This window comes from Magnolia sinica, chromosome 11 (assembly GCF_029962835.1).
Source record: "Magnolia sinica isolate HGM2019 chromosome 11, MsV1, whole genome shotgun sequence".
Taxonomy (NCBI): Eukaryota; Viridiplantae; Streptophyta; class Magnoliopsida; order Magnoliales; family Magnoliaceae; genus Magnolia; species Magnolia sinica.
The window spans coordinates 84,160,498-84,182,222 of NC_080583.1; the positions used below are offsets into that span (position 1 = coordinate 84,160,498).

The following is a 21,725-nucleotide window of genomic DNA, read 5'->3' on the forward strand; positions in this document are numbered from 1 at the left end:
TATGTGTGCTTATGAACTAACAACTTTGATTTATTCACCTAAACAAACGGCTTAGATTTCAACCACTCCTCTCCCTTCTTTTTTTGCATGTAGTGTGCTCCCACATCTATCATCTTTTCCCTCTGATTCTATCCCCTCCGTATGTGCGACTCACATTTTAGGACAATTCATCACATGGGGCCAGCCATTTTGAATTACAAATAAAATAGTGAATTCCACATAGTAATCATCATACGGATCCAATATCACAATTGGCCCAAGACGCAAGGCTACCATTGTCACGTCTAATAAGAAAATAGGATTTTCACCTACCATCTAAACAAATTGGGATTTCCACCATTTCTACTGCATGATGACCACATCAGTATCCAGTAGCCAACGGTTGACCATCAATTAAGTAGCATTATGACCATTTGGGCTCAGATGGGACCCACCAATGGTCTGGATCACTGAACCACAGGCAGAACTATAGAAATACTGAAAACCCAAACCTGAGCAGGAGCCAACAAAGATTTGGATGCAGGAGCACTGAACTGGTGTTTATCGATTGCTGAGAAGAGTGACCGCCTCAGAAGCGGAAGAGATTCCGGAGCGCAGCACAGATTGAAACTTTAAAACTTCATTTTACAAACTGATTACACAGTGCCATTAGCTTCATTGAAATGTTTCAAAATATGGAAACAACAACATTACAATTATTAAAAGTATCCCAACTGTTTTACACAAAGAATCAGGTGGCATTACACAATCTGAATGTGTTTGTTTTATTTTTCGACATCTATAGACCATACACGCCATCCCCCGAAAATCAATGGAGGGTATCATATACGTGCAGAAAAAATGGAAATTTCAGGCACAATCTGACCGTTGACTTGTGCCAAGCCGAAAATGGACCACAGGATCAAACAATAACAAGTTGTCAAAAGAACCAGACGTTCTGAAATTTTATTAATCAAAACGCAATATCTTCCCTTCTCAAAGAAATCCCGTTTGGATATGACCTGTGTATTCTGGTTTTCACCGCTGGATTTGTTTTGGTGGGGTTGTTCTCATGAACATCATCCTGTAGAATCTTCGTCTTTTGTACTTCCCCAGAACTGATAGTTTCCGCAATGAATTGAAGCCCCTGAAATATTACCATTTGGAGTAAAGCACCATTTGGAACGTGACCTTTCTTAAGGGCTGCCCGTTTTAAAATGAAAATGGTACCTTCTTTGGGAGGTGTGGGAATATCGAGTGGAAAGGAGAAAGCCTGTAACCAGCTTTCAAATGATAACTAAGCTCTTTTCATTCTCAAATCAAATCAGCAAAATGGGCAAAATGATCATTTGGGCCCATAGCCATTCCACTCGATGTAAACACAATAATTTCCAGACAGACACAGTGTTAAGTTCAGTGTACCTTGAGTGATTTCTCTTCAGAAAAGGTTGTCTTTGGATGGTTCAATGGAAGTTTAGCACTGTAATCCTGCGAATTGGAAGAACAAACACTTTATGTTACCTTCAAGTTGGACTAGCAAGGACTGTAATTTGAGGCCCCTTCCTCGATACAAATACTTGAGAAATGTAATTGTAGAACTGTCAATTCCCCTCTACTGCACTAATAATTGCAATTTAACTCGATAGTACAACCAAACGCCATCTTTAAAGACATGAGGTTTGGTAAGCACACGCGTATCCAAGGCTTCCCATCTACATGCCATGACTGCCAGTTCGGAGTCAGGTAGAAAGATCCAAGTAATTCACCAGATGGGTCTGATGTGTAGATGATCTGGCCTAAAAAAAAAAATCAAGCCGGAATACACTTCAGGTGGACCACAATGTTCGAAACAGTTGGACAGCCAGCAAAACTTTGCAAAGTTTTTTGCATCCATCCAGTTGTTTTGGGAACTGGCCTAATTATTAGGCACAGTGGGACCCACCTGGTGGATGGCTTGGATCTTGTACCCATATGGCAGACATGGTGGTGTGTAGTGGGCAGCCTCGTAAACATGTGTGGGCTCAGCAAAGCTCTTAAGGGCCCGTTTGGACACACTTCCCCAAAAGGGCTTCACGCCTGCTTTCATGGTCAACTCAATGAAAACCAATCTGATTAGTTCTCATTGAGTCAGCTTTTTAGTGCCCATTTTCCCAAGAGGAGGATGAGAGGGGTTCGTGCAAGTGCATCCACATGCACACGTGAACTGGGGTTTGGCTCGAAACACCCTTTAGACGCCAAACACCCATTTTGAGGGTGTGTCCAAACAGGCTCTAAAATCTAAATACATAATAGATCTGAGTTTCAGTTTCTTACAAGTATCTCCCCATCGCTATATATGATTTAACTCGTGCAGTTTAAGAATTAATCAGATGTTTGCACATAGTCATGAAACCCTCAATTGAATATTCAGAGGACTGCTTTCAAGTTGAATATAGAAACTATAGCCAAACAACAGTTACCAAACATGGATTGAAATAGCAGTGTCAGGGTGGAGGTTCACCAGAGACCGAAACCACTACTCGCATTGAATTGTTCCATTTCAGTCCCATGACAAATTTCATTGCCCACCAAAATTGAAGTGACTTGGGGGAGACTGAGTCGCATGGGACAATACTTTAAATTGTGATACCAAAAGAAAAAAGTTTCATTCAGGGAGAAAAGAAAAAAGAAGCAAGCATCACAAACCTGAAAGAATTTAGTGTTGAGCCCATCTTTAATACCCCCAGCGATTTGGCACAGATACCAGACACCTGCATTAGCAAAATCCTGCACGATGCAAATAGACAAATCAATCACTTCATTAATCTTCTATGGATATGCATAGCATGATGCAAGTATCATCCTGACAATTGAAATATAACCTGTTTGTCTTCAAGAACTCCGATCTTATCTTCCTGTTCAGTGATGCAACGATTACAGCATATCAGTAAAAACTCAAATGGTCTGCCTGTTCAGAGGTAAGCATGGCAGGTTAAAGATGCAGCATTTCATAACCAACTTACCAGCCCAGATACAATTTTTTGAATTAGTTCGATGTCGAATCCAATTTGAGAAAGATCTGATCTCACATCATCTACCTGAGTCAAAAAGAAAAAGAAGAAGAAGAAGATACCAGATCAACAAATCAAATATAAGTTGCCAGGTTGGGTAACTAGCTAGAAACGGGCCCGGACAGGCCAAAAGAAGAGTCCTGATAGTGTTCAAAAAGTCAGATTGGAGCTAGCCAATTTGTCAGGTATTCAAGAAGATGACATATGCCTGGCTCAATAAATTATCGGGTCTGAAAACCTTCTCTTTCTTCTATTTTTTTTAAAGAGAGTTTATTGAAAAGCAACGGAGAGAAATACAGTAAGGGAGGGGAAAAGATTTCTCTATACAAAAAGAAGATCTAGAGACACCAATCTTTGCCAAGACATCGACCAAGTCATTCGCCTCTCTACCAACAAGGGTAAAAGAAAGCTTCCAGTTCAGAATAGAAGAGCGCATCTCTCAAGTACCTCATTCATGATAACCTTTGAAATCTCCTTCTGCTCATCCAGCTTACCATCCAAGTTCTCAAGCCGTTGGGTCAAATGTCTTTTCGTTGACTGGGGGAATTAGTAATACTTCATTAAAAAGTTCTGAAAAAAAGACTGAAACACAATAACTTCAATAAAGAAAGAGAAAGGATTACATAATAGACTAAATCATTGTTAGACATACAGCTAAGGCTGCAGATACTTGCTCCAGCTGTTTAGACACAGACGCAACAGCATTGGCCATATTCTTCTTAGTTACAAACATGACATCAGAAAACGACCACCCCTGCATAACATAAAATAATAAATACACATCCAATTAGTAAGATATGACTAGGTTCAAGCAAGACCTGCTACAAGAATATGCTGATAAGATCTTTGCTAAGCCTACACACATGTGCAATAAGTTCATATACACACCACATGTGCCAGCATGGCACGATAGGTCCAAGATCCAATCCATCCATCAGAAAGCCACCACTATATGGATGTCCTAGCCCAAGAATCAGGTTGCTCTACTGGTCAGGTAGCCACAGTTTAACATAAAAAATGTACGGCTCTGATATACTTGGCTGAAGTTGTCCAACCCATTCCATCTGTTTCCAATATTGGGGCTCAAATGCTGAGTGGACCAGATTAATTTTTGGGAGAACAGGTAGAAGGTCGGACCAATCTAATGGGTGGATTTAATCTCGCACCTATGTGCCAGGCTGGTACATGTGTGGCGTTTACATGAGCTTTATTGCACACACATGTGAGCTTAGCAAAGCTCGCGCTGATAAATTGAAATTTCAGTTCCAACAAATCATTGCAGACTAAACAGGGAGAGTTATGCCCTCAAACATAACATTGTACAAGGAGCATGCTGTCATTTCAAAGGAAGCATGCTCGAACGTTGTATGAGAAGCAAATAAACAAAGATTTTTCAAGAAATAAATGGAAGATCCCAGACAGGGATACTGATACAGACACGGATATGAGCACGGGGATACAACAATATATTTCAAAACCTACAAAATGGTTATAAATAAGGGTACCCCTTTTGCAGCATGCCATACATACTTGTCAATGATTTGTGATTGTGGATCCCACCTTTTGAGATCTCTAGATTGTCTCATTTTTATTTGTGGTGGGCTTGGGATATACTTCTTTGGTTTGTGCATGTTTGTGTGTGATGGAGGGAGAGGGTTTGAGCATGCTAATTCAACAAAACCAATCACGTTTATACTGTTTTACAGTAGGACTTTTCACAACATGGAATAATATGAATATATATATATATATATATATATATATATATATATATATGTACATATAATATGAATATATATATATATATATATATATATATATATATTGTTTACATCAAGATAACAAACCCAATAAAATAGGATCTGCTGAAACATTGTCCACGGGCATGTTTGGTTACATGGAATCCAAGGAAAAGAAGTAAAAATTAATTTTCTAATGATGATTTCCATGAGCACTATTGAAACATTGATTCTAATTTTAGAGTTCTTGTTTGGATAACAAGTGGAAATATCATATTCCTCTCACAACAGTCACTTAGTTTCTTGTGCCAAGAATATAAATTATGGAAAAACGTAATAATTGCTTTGTGGAATCCATCTTTTTCTTTGCTATCCAAATAACAGAAATTGTCACATCAAAGGAAAACCCTTTTTCCTTTTCCATTGATTGGCATGGAATTCTTCGTATCCAATCATGGCCAAAAGGTATCCCATGATTATTTGATACCGGTATCCTTATCATGTCATGTCAGACATGATACATGTTGCCTTTCTAAAACAATATTACTTACCATACAACTAACTGCAAATAGAAAGTAGTCAGACAAACACAACTTGAAATAAGATTATCTGCATCCTTGCAACAAGACAAGAAAGAAGCACATATGTACAATCATATAGGATCAAAGGATTCCTCAAGTCGATAACAATTAGAATCAATTAGAATCTTGCCTTCCACCACATATAGCAATAACCCATTGCTCCAATTGCAGCAGCTGGCATTATGTAAGATGAAAGGTTCCCTGTGTATACAAGAAACACTTATCAATGTCTTTATGAGAACGTTAAATAGGCATGCATATTGGAGCTTTGCTACATTGCATACACGTGTCAGCATGGCACGAAGGTGCGAGATCTAATCCATCCATCGGGTTGATCTGACATTTTACATGTTTTCCCAAAAATAAAATCTGATCCACTCAGCATGTGGGCCTGAATATTGGAAATCGGTGGATGGGTTAGCAAACTTCAGCTAAGGTTTTCAGAGCTGTATATTTGTTTTGCAAACTGTGGCCCACCCAACCAATGGGTCAACCTGATTCTTGGGCTAGAGTATCAATATAGTGGTGCTGTTCGGATGGATGGATTGGATCTTGGACCTACCATGCCATGATGGCACAAATGTGGTGTGTGCATTAGCTTTTTTGCACACGCGTGTGCACCTAGCAAAGCTCTGCATATTGAATATAACTTCAGGAACTGGTGTTTCATAGAGACCAATTCACCGAAAAAAATCAACATAAAATGTGAAGCGGTCATGTAGAATCAATTCATTGACACTCACACAAGTCATCTACTCTCATTTACTAAAGCTGCCATGGGGATGACTTTCAAAGATATATGCAGCATATCCAGATCATGAAGCTGGGTTTGCACCACGTAAATGACAAGAAAATTTGAGAGTTGCCTTCCAACGCAAACCTCCAGATCCACAAGAAAACAGACATCACAGGCATAGGGCTTTCAACAGGCCGGACCTTAGACTGGATTGGCCTGGATCTTGACTACCCCAGGCCTGCCATTGGCAGCCCTACAGACATGATGGCACAGTAAGCATGGCCAGAACTGCAGAGGCTATTACTCCCTTGATCATCTGTGGGAGGTTGTTGGCAGGCTTCGGTTGTCCCAAATTCAATTGAAAGCCCAAGCAGGCAATTTCAATAATGGGCTGGGCCTATGGAAAAATTTTTAATCCCACCACGTCTCGGCAAATCTAACACCCTGTTACTTAGCTCCACCCCAGCCTGCTTGGATACTTAAACATTAAGCTGAAAATCTGCACTTGCACATTCGCTTGTGTTTTGTGGGGCACTACATACCATGCCATTAGCTACAAACCATGCCTATATTATACAATGGAGGGCACGGATGCAACTCGGGCCGGTTGGGTCCGTTCACTTGAGGGTCAACTCGAGCCTGACCTGACTTCAAGAGGGCCCCAAATTCCTCTATACTCACCACTAAACTAACCCAACCCGACTCGACAACCCAAATACATGTGATTATTCCTGACCCAACTTGACCCGACCCAAATTTGCTCAGCCCGAACCCAAACCAAGGCCTAACAACTTGACCTGAACTCAAGTTGGGTCAGTCAGGTTTAGGTCAACCCAAACCCAAGTAGCAACCCTAATGGAGGGTCTGAATTTGAACAAACAGTTGGGTGTGGGATATGTGGCATATTACATTTTGAGTGCTATTGTTATAAATCAAGCGATACGATTACAAGACCGAGTTGGGGAATCAAAACATGAAACTCAGTAGCCCATTCAAATCACACACATGTGGGAAGATGAGCCAATTCGCCCTCCCGATCTGACAGCAAAGATGGTAATGACGACAACATGGTCCCGGTCAAATGCATGTGGAGGGGCCCACTATCTTATTTCTAGCTATTTTCTCACCTCCTTCCTTTTTGAGCACTATAGGGAGGGAGTGCAGATGTTATGGCCCAACAACAAGGAGATGCACAATGCACGGTCCAAGAGGAAGCACAAGTACACAGTTCACAAGGGCGTGCGCATATGCGATCAAAGGGGGACACATTGGGCAGTTCGGAGTGGAGCGTGCATTGCACAGTCCGATGGTTGAATGGTCTAAGGGGAGGGGTATTATATACGAAGAGAGGTTGCCAATTGACCTCTCTCTTCCTCTTCTCTCTAGCCACATGCAAGGGTGGGTGGCCCCCAACAGGGGTGCCACTAGTCCCTATACAAACAATATGATAAGAAAACCATTGGATGAGGAAAAGAAGTCATCATGTCTAAACTGAAGAAGAAATGCACACCATTTGAGGTAGAATTTCCATTGAATATGGTCACTGGCCTAGATAATGTCAAATCCCTGACCTCTTGTGCAAGATGTCGAATCTGTAAGGGCAAACAAAAAGTAAGAAACATAATTTTATTTTTTTTAATATATATAAAAAAAGTCATGGAGATGATAAAAACAATTACTTACCTAGTTTAAAAAAAACCCAAGAAATGAGAAAAGAAACCATGCCAAATACCTTGGAAATGATTATATAAAATTTGAACTGTTGACATTTATCAGGAATACTAGGGAAAACTGACAGCCAAACCTACACTTTCCTCTTCTTTCAGTTTATTATTATTATTATTATTATTATTATTTATTTTAAGATTCATCTTTGACTAGAGTTCCATGCTTTAATATTACAATTGGCCAACTGGACCAGGACACATACTCTTCCCAATGTTAAGTATGCGTTATCACCGAAAGAAAAGAGAAGTGTAGCTTATCATGCATCAGCAATGTTGAATACAGACATTGCTACAGTTATAGATGATGCCTTGCTTGGCCACATAAAATTCCTGTGCTATTGAGAATAGAAATATGAATGACATCAAAGGACTGAGAGTAGCACGAAGCTGAAACAAGTATTGCCTCTCAAGAAATTGGAGATTAGAAGCATGATAGCTGAGAGTGCAAGATTAATACGAAGTGTGCCGCAGGCTGATATTAAAAAAAGAAAAAGAAAAAAGAAAGAGAAAAGCTTGTAGTTTGTCAAAATAATCATTTACTCCTGGAGTGCCTGCTTCATGTCAACTTCAACAGATGACAAAAGTTGCTGCAATACAACTGGTCCCAGTTCTGCTTGATTGGGACCATCACATTAATCCAACAAGATGGAGGAATGAATATTTAATAGCATTAAGGAACCATGACCCTTTTCACCTTAAAGTGTTCAAGAATTCTTCCAAGCATACATGACACCAGTGGGAAGATCAGAGGTGGCTCAACCAAGAATGCAACACAGACCCAAAGGCATATTCGACTTGAAGAAATGTTCAAGAAAGCATGACCAAGGAAAATGGACAGAAAGGCTAAAAAATAATCAAGGAGTGAGAAAGGAGAAGAGGCTGTGGAGTTACCAGAAATTGGCATGTGTTGGAAGAGTAAGTATAGACTGTGCCAGCAAAGAAAACAAACCGAGAGAATTCCAAACAGAAGAAAGAGACAGTAAAGAAAAATGGAGAGAGAAAACACGAGTAATAGCTAAGAGAAGACATGAGAGGAGATAAATCCTGGCAAGTATTCGAAATTTCGACTATGTCGGCTTTCCTTCATGCGATGCACTGGGAAGGTAATTCAGAAGATAGGCGATTCAAAAAAGGTTTGAGTGAAGCGATGAGAAGGACAGTCATTGGTGTCATCTAGTATCGCGGGACATGCTCTGCAGGCACATGCAATCAAGGAGGTTGGCTGTCAAGCCAATTAGTATTGCTAATATTGCCTTGCTTATTAAGTGGTGGGGGCACCATATCGAGTGCAGGGAAGCTGTAGAGGTTAAGAGGCTCTTAGTAGTGGTAAGGCTGGCTGCAAATGGGTGGGATATTTCTCTCACGAGGAGAAGGTCAGGGTCTTTCATCTGGCACACGATATCATGAGCTTAAAGATTTGGGCACTCATTTGCTCGATTTAAAGTTGGAAATGGGGTAAGATAAGGTTTTCATTTATTTGCAGACCAGTTTGCACTCATGAGCAACAAAGACAGGTTAGTGGCGCAATTGTTTCAGAGGAAGGATGACAGTATTTGTACTCACGAGCAACAAAGACAGGTTAGAACAACAACAACAATGACACTTTTCTTGAGGGATAATAACTGTTATTAATGATGGTATGGTCTGTACAATTATACGGCCCACTATGGTGATGGTAATAAGGGTCCTATAATCGTAAGGTCAGCCTAGTCTTTTGGCGTTTTAGTCATTTAGCCCCTCACTTCATGTTATATTTGGTGAATCAAAGGTGTCAAAAGCTATTAATAGGTTAATGGTCTTGGATGTTTACATTAACAGGGGGAAGAAAAGGAGTGAAGTTAATAGGAGTCCAAAAACTAGGTGGTGGAATTTAAAAGGAGAGAAAACAATGTTATTTAGAAATCAATTCATGGAAGAAAGAAAGTGGATAGTCGAGGAAGGAGTAAATGTTATGTACAATGAGATGGCTAAGTGCATTAGGAAAGTAGCAAAAGATATTTTAGGAGTATCTAGAGGGAAAAACCAATCATATAAGGAACCTTGGTGGTGGAATGACGATGTACAAAAAGCTATTCACAAGAGACTTTCAAAGCCTGGCAAGGTACTAGAAATTATCTAAATTTTCAACAATATAGAAATGCCAAAAAGATTACTAAGAAAGTAGTCAGTGAAAAGCCAATCATATAAGAAACCTTGGTGGTGGAATGACAACATACAAAAAGCTATTCGCGAGAAACGTTCATGTTTAAAAGCATGGCAATGCACTATAAATGATCTAAAGTTTTTGAACAATATAGAAATGCCAAAAAGATTGCTAAGTGAGGATAAATGTAAAGCTTATGATGATCTTTATAATATATTAGGGACGAGAGGAGGTGAGAAAGATGTCTTTAAACTTGCAAGAGAGAGAGAGAGAGAGAGAGAGAGAGAGAGAGAGAGAGGGTAGGGACCTAAATCAATAAAATCATTGAAAGGTGGAGAAGCTATTTTCAAAACTTGTTAAATGACGACCGCTCTGAGAGCATCGGGATACAAGAAACCATAAACTCAAATGACATAGGAGATCATACATACTTTCGTAGGATTAGAATATCTAAAGTGAAAAAAAGCTTTGAGAAAGATGAAAACAAGAAAGGCCCTCAAACCATATGGTACACCAACAGAGGTTTGGAAATGTATGGCTACTAGATTATTTTCATTGACAAAGTTGTTCAATAAGATTGTAAGATCATAGAAAATGTAAAGGAGACAAAGTTGCACTTACTATCGTGGGATTAAAGTTCCAAGCCACACTATGAAACTTTGGAAGAGTGATTGAGCAAAGACCAAGGCATGAGATGAATGTATCTGAAAATCAACTTTTTTTCATGCCCAAGAGGTCTACCACTGAAGCTATTTTCCTCAAACAATTGATGGAAAAATATAGGAAGAGGATGAAGGATCTCCACATGGTCTTGATTGACTTATAGAAAGCATCAATAGGGTCACTAGAGAGTTAAAATCTGGTGGGTGTTGGGAAAGAAAGGAGTTCGATAAGAATTATTATTAATGTTATTAAGGATATGTATGAGGGAGCAGTAACAAATGTGAGGACCACTGATGGAGAGAAAAGTGAGTTTCCAATTAATGTAGACTTGCACTAGGGGTCGGCATTGAGCTCGCGTCTTTTCGCATTGGTTATGGACAAGCTAATAAGGCATTTGCAGGAAGAGATCCCATGCGTATGTTGATTGTAGATGACATAGTTTTGATTGCAAAACGAGAGAGGGCATAAACACGAAGCTAGATTTATGGGGGGATGCTTTAGAATCTAGAGGATTTAAAATTAGTCGGACTAAAATAAAGTACATGGAGTGCAATTTTAGTTAACAATAGGAGTGAAAACGAGAAATTAGTTAAGATTATCGATCAAGAAGTTTCGTAAAATGACCACTTTCAATACCTTGGGCCAGTAATTATGAGAGTCGAGAGATTGAGAAGGATGTTGCCCATAGAATTCAAGCTGGGTGGAACAAATGGAGATGTCCCTCTGGAGTTTTGTGTGATCTTGGTGTACCACTCAAACTGAAAGGGAAATTTTATAGGATAGCTATAAGACTGACCATGCTTTATGGGATAGAATGTTGGGCAGCTAAGGAATAGCATGTTCATAGGATTAATGTAGCTGAAATGCGGATGTTGAGATGGATGAGTGGCAAGACGAGGAAAGAGAGAATTAGAAATGAATGCATTCGAGGGAATTTAGGAATAGCACCAATAGGTAAGATGAGGAAAAGTTGACTTAGATGGTTTGGTCATGTGCAACGGAGACGAAGAACCGTGTCAGTTAGGAGTGAGCTGGCATAAGTTGGAGGCTCTAAAAGGGCAAGGGGAAGGCCCAAAAGGACATGGACTTGATGACCTATGGTCTAACTAAAGTCCTTGATACAATGGAATGGTGGAATAGGATTCAAGTAGCCAGCTCCAATTAATTGGGATAAGGCTTAAATGATGATGATGATGATGAAAGTGTCAAACGAATAGTGTAAAAAGTGAGGGGCAAATTACTTAAAGTATATAAGCAAGGGGGAGGGTAACCCTAACCCTTCTCATTTTTCTTTCATTCTCTGTCACTTTTCTGCCTTATTCCTTCCCTTTTTTTAATCTTCCTATATCAAACTACAATAACAATAATAATTCTACAGAAAAATTACAAAATCGCCTTGAAATTGTACTTTTCCAGCGAATTTCCTTAAAAGTTTTCAAAATATTCATTGGAGGGCAACCACCATCCCTTTTATCCTTTATCAAGAAGCACCAATATCTTAGCTACTAAGATCAACCATAAAGCTCTTCCCACTACCTTGTACAGATCCCCAGAGAGAGATTTATGTGACTCCTTTGAGATTTCTTGCTGCAGCATTGATCCTCTGGCATGATTTTTTTAAATATGGATTATGTCATAATCGATTCAGGCAAGACCAGAACCAGTAAGCACATACGCAGGAGTTGTTACGGAGTAGCTATGAATATAACTGGCCAAACAAGGTAACTCTGAGTGTATATACACTAATATTGTATCCCCAAATACTTATAAAGCTGGTTCATGTAGAAAGAAACAAGGAATACCAAAATTTTAAGCATTTGTCAATGGAAAAATTATACAGATCATCTAATGGAACAGAAAACATGCATCAAGGAAAATAAACAATCCAAAATGTGTATATGAGGTGCAATGTGTACCCAAATATTTTGGACAGGTATGAAAACGTGAAAAAGATAAACACAGGGTGTCCTCTAAAGAATGAGATTTGTAGTACCTGAGCTGCAAGAAAAGCACTATCGAAGCGGTTAGGTGAGACCTCAATTTCATTCACACCCTTTATTAATTCCTGAAAAGAAAGAGGAAACCATTACATGGGTTTAATAAGTCACCTCCAAGTGTAGCTGTATTCATAATCATATTATTGGATCATTTCATTAACATATATGGGAAATGACAAATATTTTCACCCTTAGCAAAGTGAAATCCACAATAGTTGATCCATATATTAGATAATATTATACACCAATTTTATTTTAAATAGAGATGCTTGACAGGAAGAGCAACAGATTACCTTTCCAAAAAAAAAAATCTTGCATTTATTCAGATCCTTCCCTATATATATATATATATATATATATATATATACACACACACACACACACACCATAATTTAAAGGGAACCCATCAAATGCACGGTGTTGATGTTCGACACGCATCACGGTGGGGCCCACACAGCTCGACCTCATGGGAAGTTCCCATGAGCTCGACCGCGTAGAACCTTTTCCATATATATATGTGGCTGGTCGTATGGCAGGGCAAGGGGAGAGAAATGAATGGATAAATAGAAGAGATAGATGAGGAGGAGAGTAGTTTAAAGTGGTCGGCTGCACGGTCGACCAGAGAGAGAGAGAGACTTTTGCCCAGAGGTGCTAGTTCGAATATATATAGGGAAAAGGTCCTCTGCGGTCGAGCTCATGGGAACTTCCCATGAGGTCGAGCTCTGTGGGCCCCACCGTGATGCGTGTCGAACATCAACACCGTGCATTTGATGGGTTCCCTTTAAATTATGGGATATCCCAAAAATCAGCCATACACTGAACTCAGGTGAGCCATACCATCTAAAATCATGTGAAGACATACCTAAAACATATAAAAGCACTTGGTGGGGCCCACCTGACTTTTGGATGCGTCTGAAACTTGGTCTGACCCCTCCTCCAAATGGGACACACATAATGGATGGGCTGGATTTGTGAACCACATCTTGGTGGGCCAAACAAATTATTATGAATGTTTTAATGGAGGGTAACCCCTCTCAACTTTTGTATTTGGTGTGGCCCACACAAGTCACGGATTGACTTGATTTTTTAGCCCTAGGCCCACCATGGAATGGTGCATTTGACTGATGGTGTTGATGTTCAACATACATCATGGTGGGGCCCACACAGCTCGACCTCATGGGAAGTTCCCAGGAGCTTGACCGCATAGAACCTTTTCCCATATATATATATCGTGACATGTAAGCATGCATCACAATCCTTGAAGGAAGCAAAATTTATCCCCAAAAAAAAAAGAAGAAGAGAAATAAGGATCTTTGAAGTACTAATAAGCACTAGTTTAAATATCAACGATATCGGCCGATATATCTTGTATCCCACCAGTGCGATACGAAACGCACAAGTAGTGCGATATATCCCACATGTTCGATCTAGTGAGTATTTTCGAATTTCGATGCTCTTATTTTCTATAAATCATATTAAATTAGTGTCAAATTGTTACAAATTCATGACTTTTCATGTTCTGCGTGAAAAATCATGGATTGGGAGCTTCGATTTCAAGATTTGAAGGAGATGGGCCGAGTTGCGAAAAATTGAAAAAAAATCAAAATTTCCCAATTTCTCACAAATCGTTTGCAATCCTTGTGTTCAAACATCACATCAAACATGTCCGTAACCTAATCTAGTGATTCTTCTTTTTCTTTTGAATGTATCGCTTGTGTTTCCACATGTCTTCTTACATTTATAAATTATATGAATAAACACTAAATATACTTGCATCAATTTAGTTAGACAATGCATATATTAGGACCCCATACAAAGAAAACATATTATGTGTACTTGTTTTTTGTAATGTTTTGATTTATAAGTGTGTATTAATGTCTTTTTTTAACAATCACCAAAGTTTCATCAAAAAATTCAACCAATTTCCCAACGTTTCCCTATGTTTTCAACAACAGCGATACATTACACGATACAACCGATATATCTCATGTGATAACCGAGACGTATCCGTGTCCCAAGAATGCGATACGTAACGCGATACCGATATTTCAAACACTGCTAATAAGTAATAACTAGGATCAAGGACTCAAGAATAGCCTCCCCAAATCAATTTCCTTGACAACGTAGAAGCAGGAAAACTGTAAACATTAACTTGTACTAGCATATGGCCTGAACAATTGCTTCACTCTGTATACTATTACTAATATAGCAATTTCCATGTTAGAATTTTCTGTTCAATGAGCCTCCATAGATCAATGGTTTGGAATGGTCAGATCAGTGACCCTTGGATCTATGGACCATAGGCATGTCAATGGGACCCACTTTAGTGTGATCTTATCATGTACTTGAGAATAAGGAACAAACACTTCCATGTTGTTCCTGATGTGTGCGGTAACTTGGTAAGTGCAGACTCATTGTTAGTATGGAGACTTTGAGGAGAGGATAGAGTTTGTGATACTCCATCCTTCTCACATCTATATTTACCCGAGCCTTGGTCCCCTGTCCATCCTCATCCATTGCATGTTGTTCTCATCTCTGCATGCTTTTGGGGAGGGAAGGAAAGGACGATCAAGAGGCATCCATCTCAATGCTTCAATCATTCACCAAAGCCTCCCAGTGCAAGTACGCATTTTAGTTTGCTCAATCCTCCATTAACCATGCATGAGATCCGGGCTACAAAACTCTAGATTTCAACTTAGTCTGGCCTATACAATTATTGTTAGGGCATTCTTTCACTCTTTTGTAGCATAACTATCTCGGACATTTTACTGAGAAAAACAACAATTGCTCTCGTGGTTGCATATGGTCAAAACGGCTCTTATAATGAAGAACATATCCATTCTCTCTACTTCTTCCAATTCCGGTCAGCGATCAAATCAGTCAGCATTGAATCCTCGGTAGACTATTATACAACTCAATTGCAACTCACTTGGCCTAATAAATAAGCTAGTTGTGAGTTCTACAATAGGTTGGCAGATCAAGGACATGATGCAGGCTTTCGCATCTCGGTCTTCATAATTCCATGCAGCTTTTAATAATACATTTCAGCCGCATCCACACTCATGACATGGGCAGCATAGTTATCAGTGGTGCGTTTTAACATTTAGAATTTACTGCTGCAAAAACAACACTCTTTCCTGTTCATGACAGGGATGAATCCCTTTAGAATCGTTTTCTGGCTCTTCTTTCATGTGGATTGACATGTCGACAACCAATGCACTAGTTGTCAATCATAAATAATAATAATTATTATTATAAGGAAGAGAATAGAAAAAATATTAGAGAAGAGAGAGAGAGAGAGAGAGAGAGAGAGAGAGAGAGAGAGAGAGAGAGAAACCGTCATAAGTTATTTTCATCAAAGTTTAAGCATGATCTTGGTTGCAATTCATCAGTACTTAATACTAACATTTGGTGCATATTCTCGAATTTTGGAACTTTAATAATCTTCAAAAGATGAAGAAGTGTTTAGTGGTCTTTTGTCTAAAGGTAGTACAGTGCTCAAGAAAAGTAACACAATCTTCTTCTTTTTTCTTTTTCTGTTTTTTTTTTCTTTTTTTCTTTTTTGCTTTTTTTTTTTTTTTTTGGATTGTCAAAGATCTTCATCTAACATAAGTTGCATGGAATGTGCATGAATGCATGAGATGAAGTAATTCATTACCTGAAGGTCTGAGATGACATCAGATAACCGACCACTTCTCAGAATAACAGAACTTGTCAAACCTAAACAATAGAAAACAAAGTGAACCCGTATAAATATAAAGGAGCATCATATACATAAGAAAATGGCAATTAGAATATTTTGAGCTCTATATTTATTTTTTAAACAAAGGCGTTTTTGAAGAGAATGGCCAATGCATACATCCCACAATAGTGTTAGATATATAGCACTTTCAGGCCACCACTACCATAATGGTCATCATAATAGTTTCCAAAACAAGTGTATAGCTGAATGGAAGAGCTTCAAGCATCAATAGCAAGTAAAATCTCAAATTGGATCTGCATATAGGGGCGTGCTCCAGTGTTACCTCTACCACTGTAAGCTACAGCTTATGGCGTTTACCAGACAGAAATTGGACCCTGTATACATGACATGTAACCTATCCATTGAATGCATGATCTCCAGTCATCCCTGCTTCCCAAAAATTCACCCAACCCAAAACTTAGGTGGCCCACAACCAACACAAGGAACAAGTGAGAGTGGACATCTACCATTGGTTTGAATAGGGGGTTCACTGTAGTTTATCTGAAATCCAGGCCATTAAAAGACTCATCTAGCCTCGATGAAGGGTCAGGCCCAAAATCAGGCTGTTTTGCAACTTTTTGTTTGTTTGTTTTGAAGGGTGGTTGTTTTGCAACTCGGGCAGGCTCCAATGCAAATCAAGGGTGGGAATTCCATCCATCTTGTTCCCCGTGCTGTGGCACACCTGAGTGTTGGATCAGGCTGATTTTCAACTGGGGTAAACATGAGCTCATGTATCTGACGGATGGGTTTCGTGTCCTACATCATGTTGGCCCCACATCTGGTAACCACCTTAAGCTTATGGCGGTATCGGTACCACCAAAGCGCACGTCCCACGTAATGTAATATGTTACAGGTTGGTAAATCAAAATGGAAATGCTCGTCACTCCATGGGCTGTCCCTTGAAGCCTTCAAGCCAACCATAGAATTTTCATAAACAGCAGTTAGATGACAGCCATTTCCCCAATCTTTCAATCACAAACGCAGAATACATCAATTGGACTTGGTTGCATACTAAATTTTACTTTCTACCCACAGAACTAACTAACATTAATGTTGTGTTTGTTTGGACGTACAGTTGACTTAGATTGAGATAATCAAGTTTCAATAGAGCAGAAATCATCATCTTCATCGAAGCCTTATCACAATTAATTGGGGTCGGCTATCAACAGTGGAAATGATGATTGCAACATCTTCCCAATTAGCAACACCTATTATCTACTTATTTCTTGCAGTTGCCATGTTTTTTCCTTTTTTCAAGACTGAATGTAAATGCAATTCGGTACTGGACCTACTGGTTATTCGATCCTTCATTAAGGGCCCGTTTGGATACCACCAAATAAGTTACTTTTCTACTTACAGCGGTAGATAAGTAACTTCTTTGAGATGAGTAAGTTTGGTTTATGATCAATTATAAGTAGCTTTTTTATTTAAAGTTACTTAATCACTTCAGTATAATAAGTAGAAATCAAGATAAGCTACTTAAGGCATAAGTAGCTTATCTTAAGTAACTTAAGATTCAAACGCCCTCTAAGTGGAATCATCTAAGTGTCAGGTGCCACTTAGTTGCAACTTAATTTTTGCAATCTAAGTGAGTCTTCGATCCGAATGCATCTTTGAACTAATCTAAACCGCAAGATCATAACACAAAACACCATATTTCCACCACAAAAAAATAAAATAAAATAAAATATAAAAAATCAGAGTTTAAATGTGGTGTTGGAGTAGTGAATACAATTCTCTGCTACTAGCCATGGATTTTACTTGGGACCCACTAGAATAAATTGAAATATCAGCTTATACATTCCAACATTAAGGTATTGCCATTATTTAATATAGTAGTTTTGGAGCGTGACTTCCCCCTGAAACCGAAACCAGTACTACACCCATCAACCCAGTTCCAATTTCATCCAGCGACTCGTTTCATGGTCCTCAGCTGATGTGCATGTATCCTCTGGTCTTGCTTCTGTACAAGTGGGCCCAACTGATCACAATCCAGACCGTTGATCTGTTGGGTCTCATTGCCGAGTGAATCCCCAAAAAACAATATTCCAGGCTGGAAGATCGTATCCGCCCAATTTTCAAATTTTTATCGATTTAAACGCAATCAGCACAATTTTGTTTCATAACCCATCTATTGCTGATCAAAGGATTGAGATCCTCCAATCTGGGAGATCTTCTGCACAATTCTCATCCACAGCACGTCCAATCAGATCAACGGTCTAGATTCCAGAATCATGAACCACACTTGCCAGAACCCTAAGACACCATAAATGTATATATATATTTCCTCCGGCTGAGGATCATAGAATTCCTAATGGTTTCTGTGGATTCTGTTACTAAAGCTTTCTAGGACGTTCCTACGAAATCTGGACCGTTCATTTGTGGAACGAACGGTATCCGATGGAGAAAAGATTTTCTATTGTATTCTATCCTTCGTCTCCACAAAAACAAGCGGCTTTTGATTCATGATATATATAAGTTAAAAATTCCAATCCTATCCATCAGAAATAGAGAAAAGACGTGTCGATCCTAAGCTTGGAAATGGTTTAGAGAAAGAGAGAGCAACCTGCTCCGACGAGAATGAGAACTTTGGAGGTGGAAACGCCGGACTGCATCGCCATTTTCTGAGTTGTTGGAGGGCAATTTCGGGAATCTGCTTTTTGACGGGAGAGAGCCTGAGGAAGGAAGACAGGAGAATACGAAGATGGTCGGTATTCTTCTCGCGTTCGTCTTGCCTCCGTCGCGACTTAAGTTCCAGCGTCTGTTGCCTCCCACAGGGGCCCACATGCTGAGTATTCAAGTGATCTTAACCGTCAATTTTGTGGAATATACTCTTTAAAACACAGTACGAGAAAATAACATTGAATAAATGACTGTGACCATCATTATTAATAGATGAATTTTGAATAATCAAAAGAAATTTTCAGCGGCTTTCATTTAACTCTAAAAATCGATGGTTATGATCATCAATAAAGTGTGATTATGTACTAATATATTCTTTATGGTATTAAATATGATCTGGACGGCTCAAATCACAGAAATAGCTCATCATGTGGACCCTAGTGGGTGGAGACGTACTATGGAAAATATCACGCGATGGAGGCAAAACGAACTCTTTTCCTTTTGAGAGTAGCTAGCTAGTGCGATGCAGCGCGCTTCATGCTAGAGTTCTATGCAGTTCCCTTCTTCAAGTTACACGTGGCAAATATCTATTCATCGATACCGTTGATCCGATAGATATGTCTTGTGGATGGACAACAGACAAAATTTTGGATTGATTGAAAATTTCTGACCTTTCATATTTTATGAGTTTGATGGTTCAGTTTGGACCGTTGACATCATTTTTATTTTATAGGTCGCTTATCGGATAGATGTAACGTTTCAATCCATTGATTTTTAGGGTATTATACATCCACGTAATGGCCCATCATAAGGACAGTTCCGATTACTCAATATTAGCTACGTACACTGTCGAAAGGGCAATGCATGGATTTTTATGCAACGCGCTCTGCATGCTGGCGTTCGACTTTTCTTTCTTTTCTCTACTTTTACACGACTACAGCACACGTGTGCGAGTACATCACACGCTGCGAGTTTGTCTGGGAAATGGATGGTAAACGAAACTAATCAACGCCAAAATACGTGTGGGGCCCCCCCTGATGAGTGGGCTAACTTGATCATAACCATGACTTTAGTGGATCGCGTCTGATTAACGGCTTGGATCTTGCCTCCGCCTCCATGGATACGCGCGCCTGCGTGTAGAGATGTACCTTATAACTCAACATATCTCTCTTGAACTAGCCGCAGCAGGAGCCGTTGCTGGGATACAACTGAGCTACGCTGCAGTATACGTGGATTTAACTCAAATCTGAACCGTTCATTTACTGTATACAACTGTAAATTTATCATAAGATGAAATCGGGTTTATAATAAATCCTAAAATATTATTAACGAACATTTTTTCAATTTTAACCGTTTATTATTCAGTTGTTATTTACGTGTCCACAAGTATACTACTTAGATTTTAATTTTAAAAAATTATGGTACAAATATTGTGTCCCACTATTTTAATGGTTTAGATTTGAGTCACATGCCACGTGTATGGCGGGAGACCTCAGTTGTATCCCAGCTACAGCGTACCATGCTGCCGCATTCCATGCCCCGTCCGAAATTTCTGAAATTCAACGAGCGAGCAAGCGGGAGATTGGAGAAGGCTGGCGGCTAATGTGGACACTTAAATCCGTGGCCTGAACCAATCTCCACCGTCAGATAGTCCACTTGCGGTAATCTCTTCCGTACAGTAGGTGGATCCACGAAGAAAGTCTGTTCGGCTGATTTCATGCAGGATAAATCCTATCATCTTTAACGGATAACTGTAAGCTGAATGTCAACCGTTAACATTCCCTTTTGTGATTTAATGGTTAAGATTGACCAGACAATCAGTGCATATTTGCCCAATGTTAGAGCGGCGTCCTCTTCCGTAAGGTTCCAATCACAGTACAAACCCACAAGGTTCATGGTTTGGTGATTTAGACCGTTGAACCATGGGCTAGAGAGCAGATTGGTTATGCTGTCCAAATCAACCGGATTTGATTATCAAGTGTCTTTGATACCGTTGCAAAATTCAATCAGACATGAGATTACAAGTGTTAGTGAATTGTCGCCGCCGGTTTCACGTGTGTATGATTAAGATAGTGTAAGATTTGTCCGAGCGGGAGAGGAATAGTCTTTTAATAGAATTTTTTACCTTAAGTTAATGATTTTTTCTTTCAACAATTATCATAATTGTTAAATTTTTTAGTAATGCAGTGATTGATAAAAAGAATTAAAAATAAAGGCTGAGTAGTCAATTTCATTGATTCAAAATTAAGATCATTACAATCAGCGACAATAAAATAAAATAAACAGAAAAAATTTTTTAAAAAAATTTATTATCTACGATCATCCATGTAAACAAATATTTGAGGTGAATGGCTAACAGGAAATGATCAGTGTGATCTTCCAAATCTGGATTTGGTCGATCAGGGATCTGACGGAGGATGTAGATATTTACACTGCTCGTAGACATAATGTCCCTATGGTGATGAATAACAGCGGATCTAAGTTATATTAAACTTCAAACTTGCAACGGCAATTATTCGACAAAAGTAGAGGACTTAGTGCTAAAACTAAGATAGACAACGTTGTACTATGGGAGAGATTACGTGCGTTAGCATAGTTGGTGCCCGAAGTTATTTGTTGGATGATGTTTTATAGGCTTTTGGGAGGTGGTGGTCATATTGTAATTTTCGTATCGCGAGAGAATTGAATAATCAGTCATGTAAATCTCCTTCATTTTTTAAAATAAGTCGCTCATGCGAATCTCATT

At 39.2% G+C, this 21,725-nt stretch overlaps 1 protein-coding gene across 3 annotated transcripts; it reads right to left on the reverse strand.

Annotated features, from left to right (window-relative positions):
• Window positions 1-673: 673 nt before the first annotated feature.
• On the reverse strand, window positions 674-19,062 carry LOC131219575 (uncharacterized). Of its 3 annotated transcripts, XM_058214797.1 has the most exons (13): window positions 18,924-19,062; window positions 16,274-16,335; window positions 12,612-12,683; window positions 7,596-7,677; window positions 5,480-5,550; window positions 3,682-3,783; window positions 3,477-3,566; window positions 2,982-3,056; window positions 2,841-2,873; window positions 2,665-2,745; window positions 1,402-1,467; window positions 1,210-1,252; window positions 674-1,126 (listed from the first exon to the last, which is right to left on the reverse strand). In XM_058214797.1, exons 1-13 carry the CDS (start codon window positions 18,976-18,978, stop codon window positions 1,059-1,061), a joined length of 900 nt encoding a protein of 299 aa, XP_058070780.1. In that variant the 5' UTR covers window positions 18,979-19,062; the 3' UTR covers window positions 674-1,058. The 3 variants fall into 3 exon arrangements, with proteins under 3 accessions (XP_058070780.1, XP_058070779.1, XP_058070781.1); XM_058214796.1 differs by lacking the exon at window positions 1,210-1,252; XM_058214798.1 differs by lacking the exons at window positions 1,210-1,252; window positions 5,480-5,550; window positions 7,596-7,677.
• Between the last annotated feature and the right edge of the window lie 2,663 nt (window positions 19,063-21,725).

Bases quoted from the DNA above. Each gene is read 5' to 3' on its own strand.
- LOC131219575 (XM_058214796.1), bottom strand. From the start codon at position 18,978: ATGGCGATGCAGTCCGGCGTTTCCACCTCCAAAGTTCTCATTCTCGTC. The intron at 7,678-12,611 runs GTACTACAAATC...TTGCCCTTACAG, and splicing joins GTGCTTTTCTTGCAGCTCAG to ATTCGACATCTTGCACAAGA. The intron at 3,567-3,681 runs GTATGTCTAACA...TAATTCCCCCAG, and splicing joins AAGTATCTGCAGCCTTAGCT to TCAACGAAAAGACATTTGAC.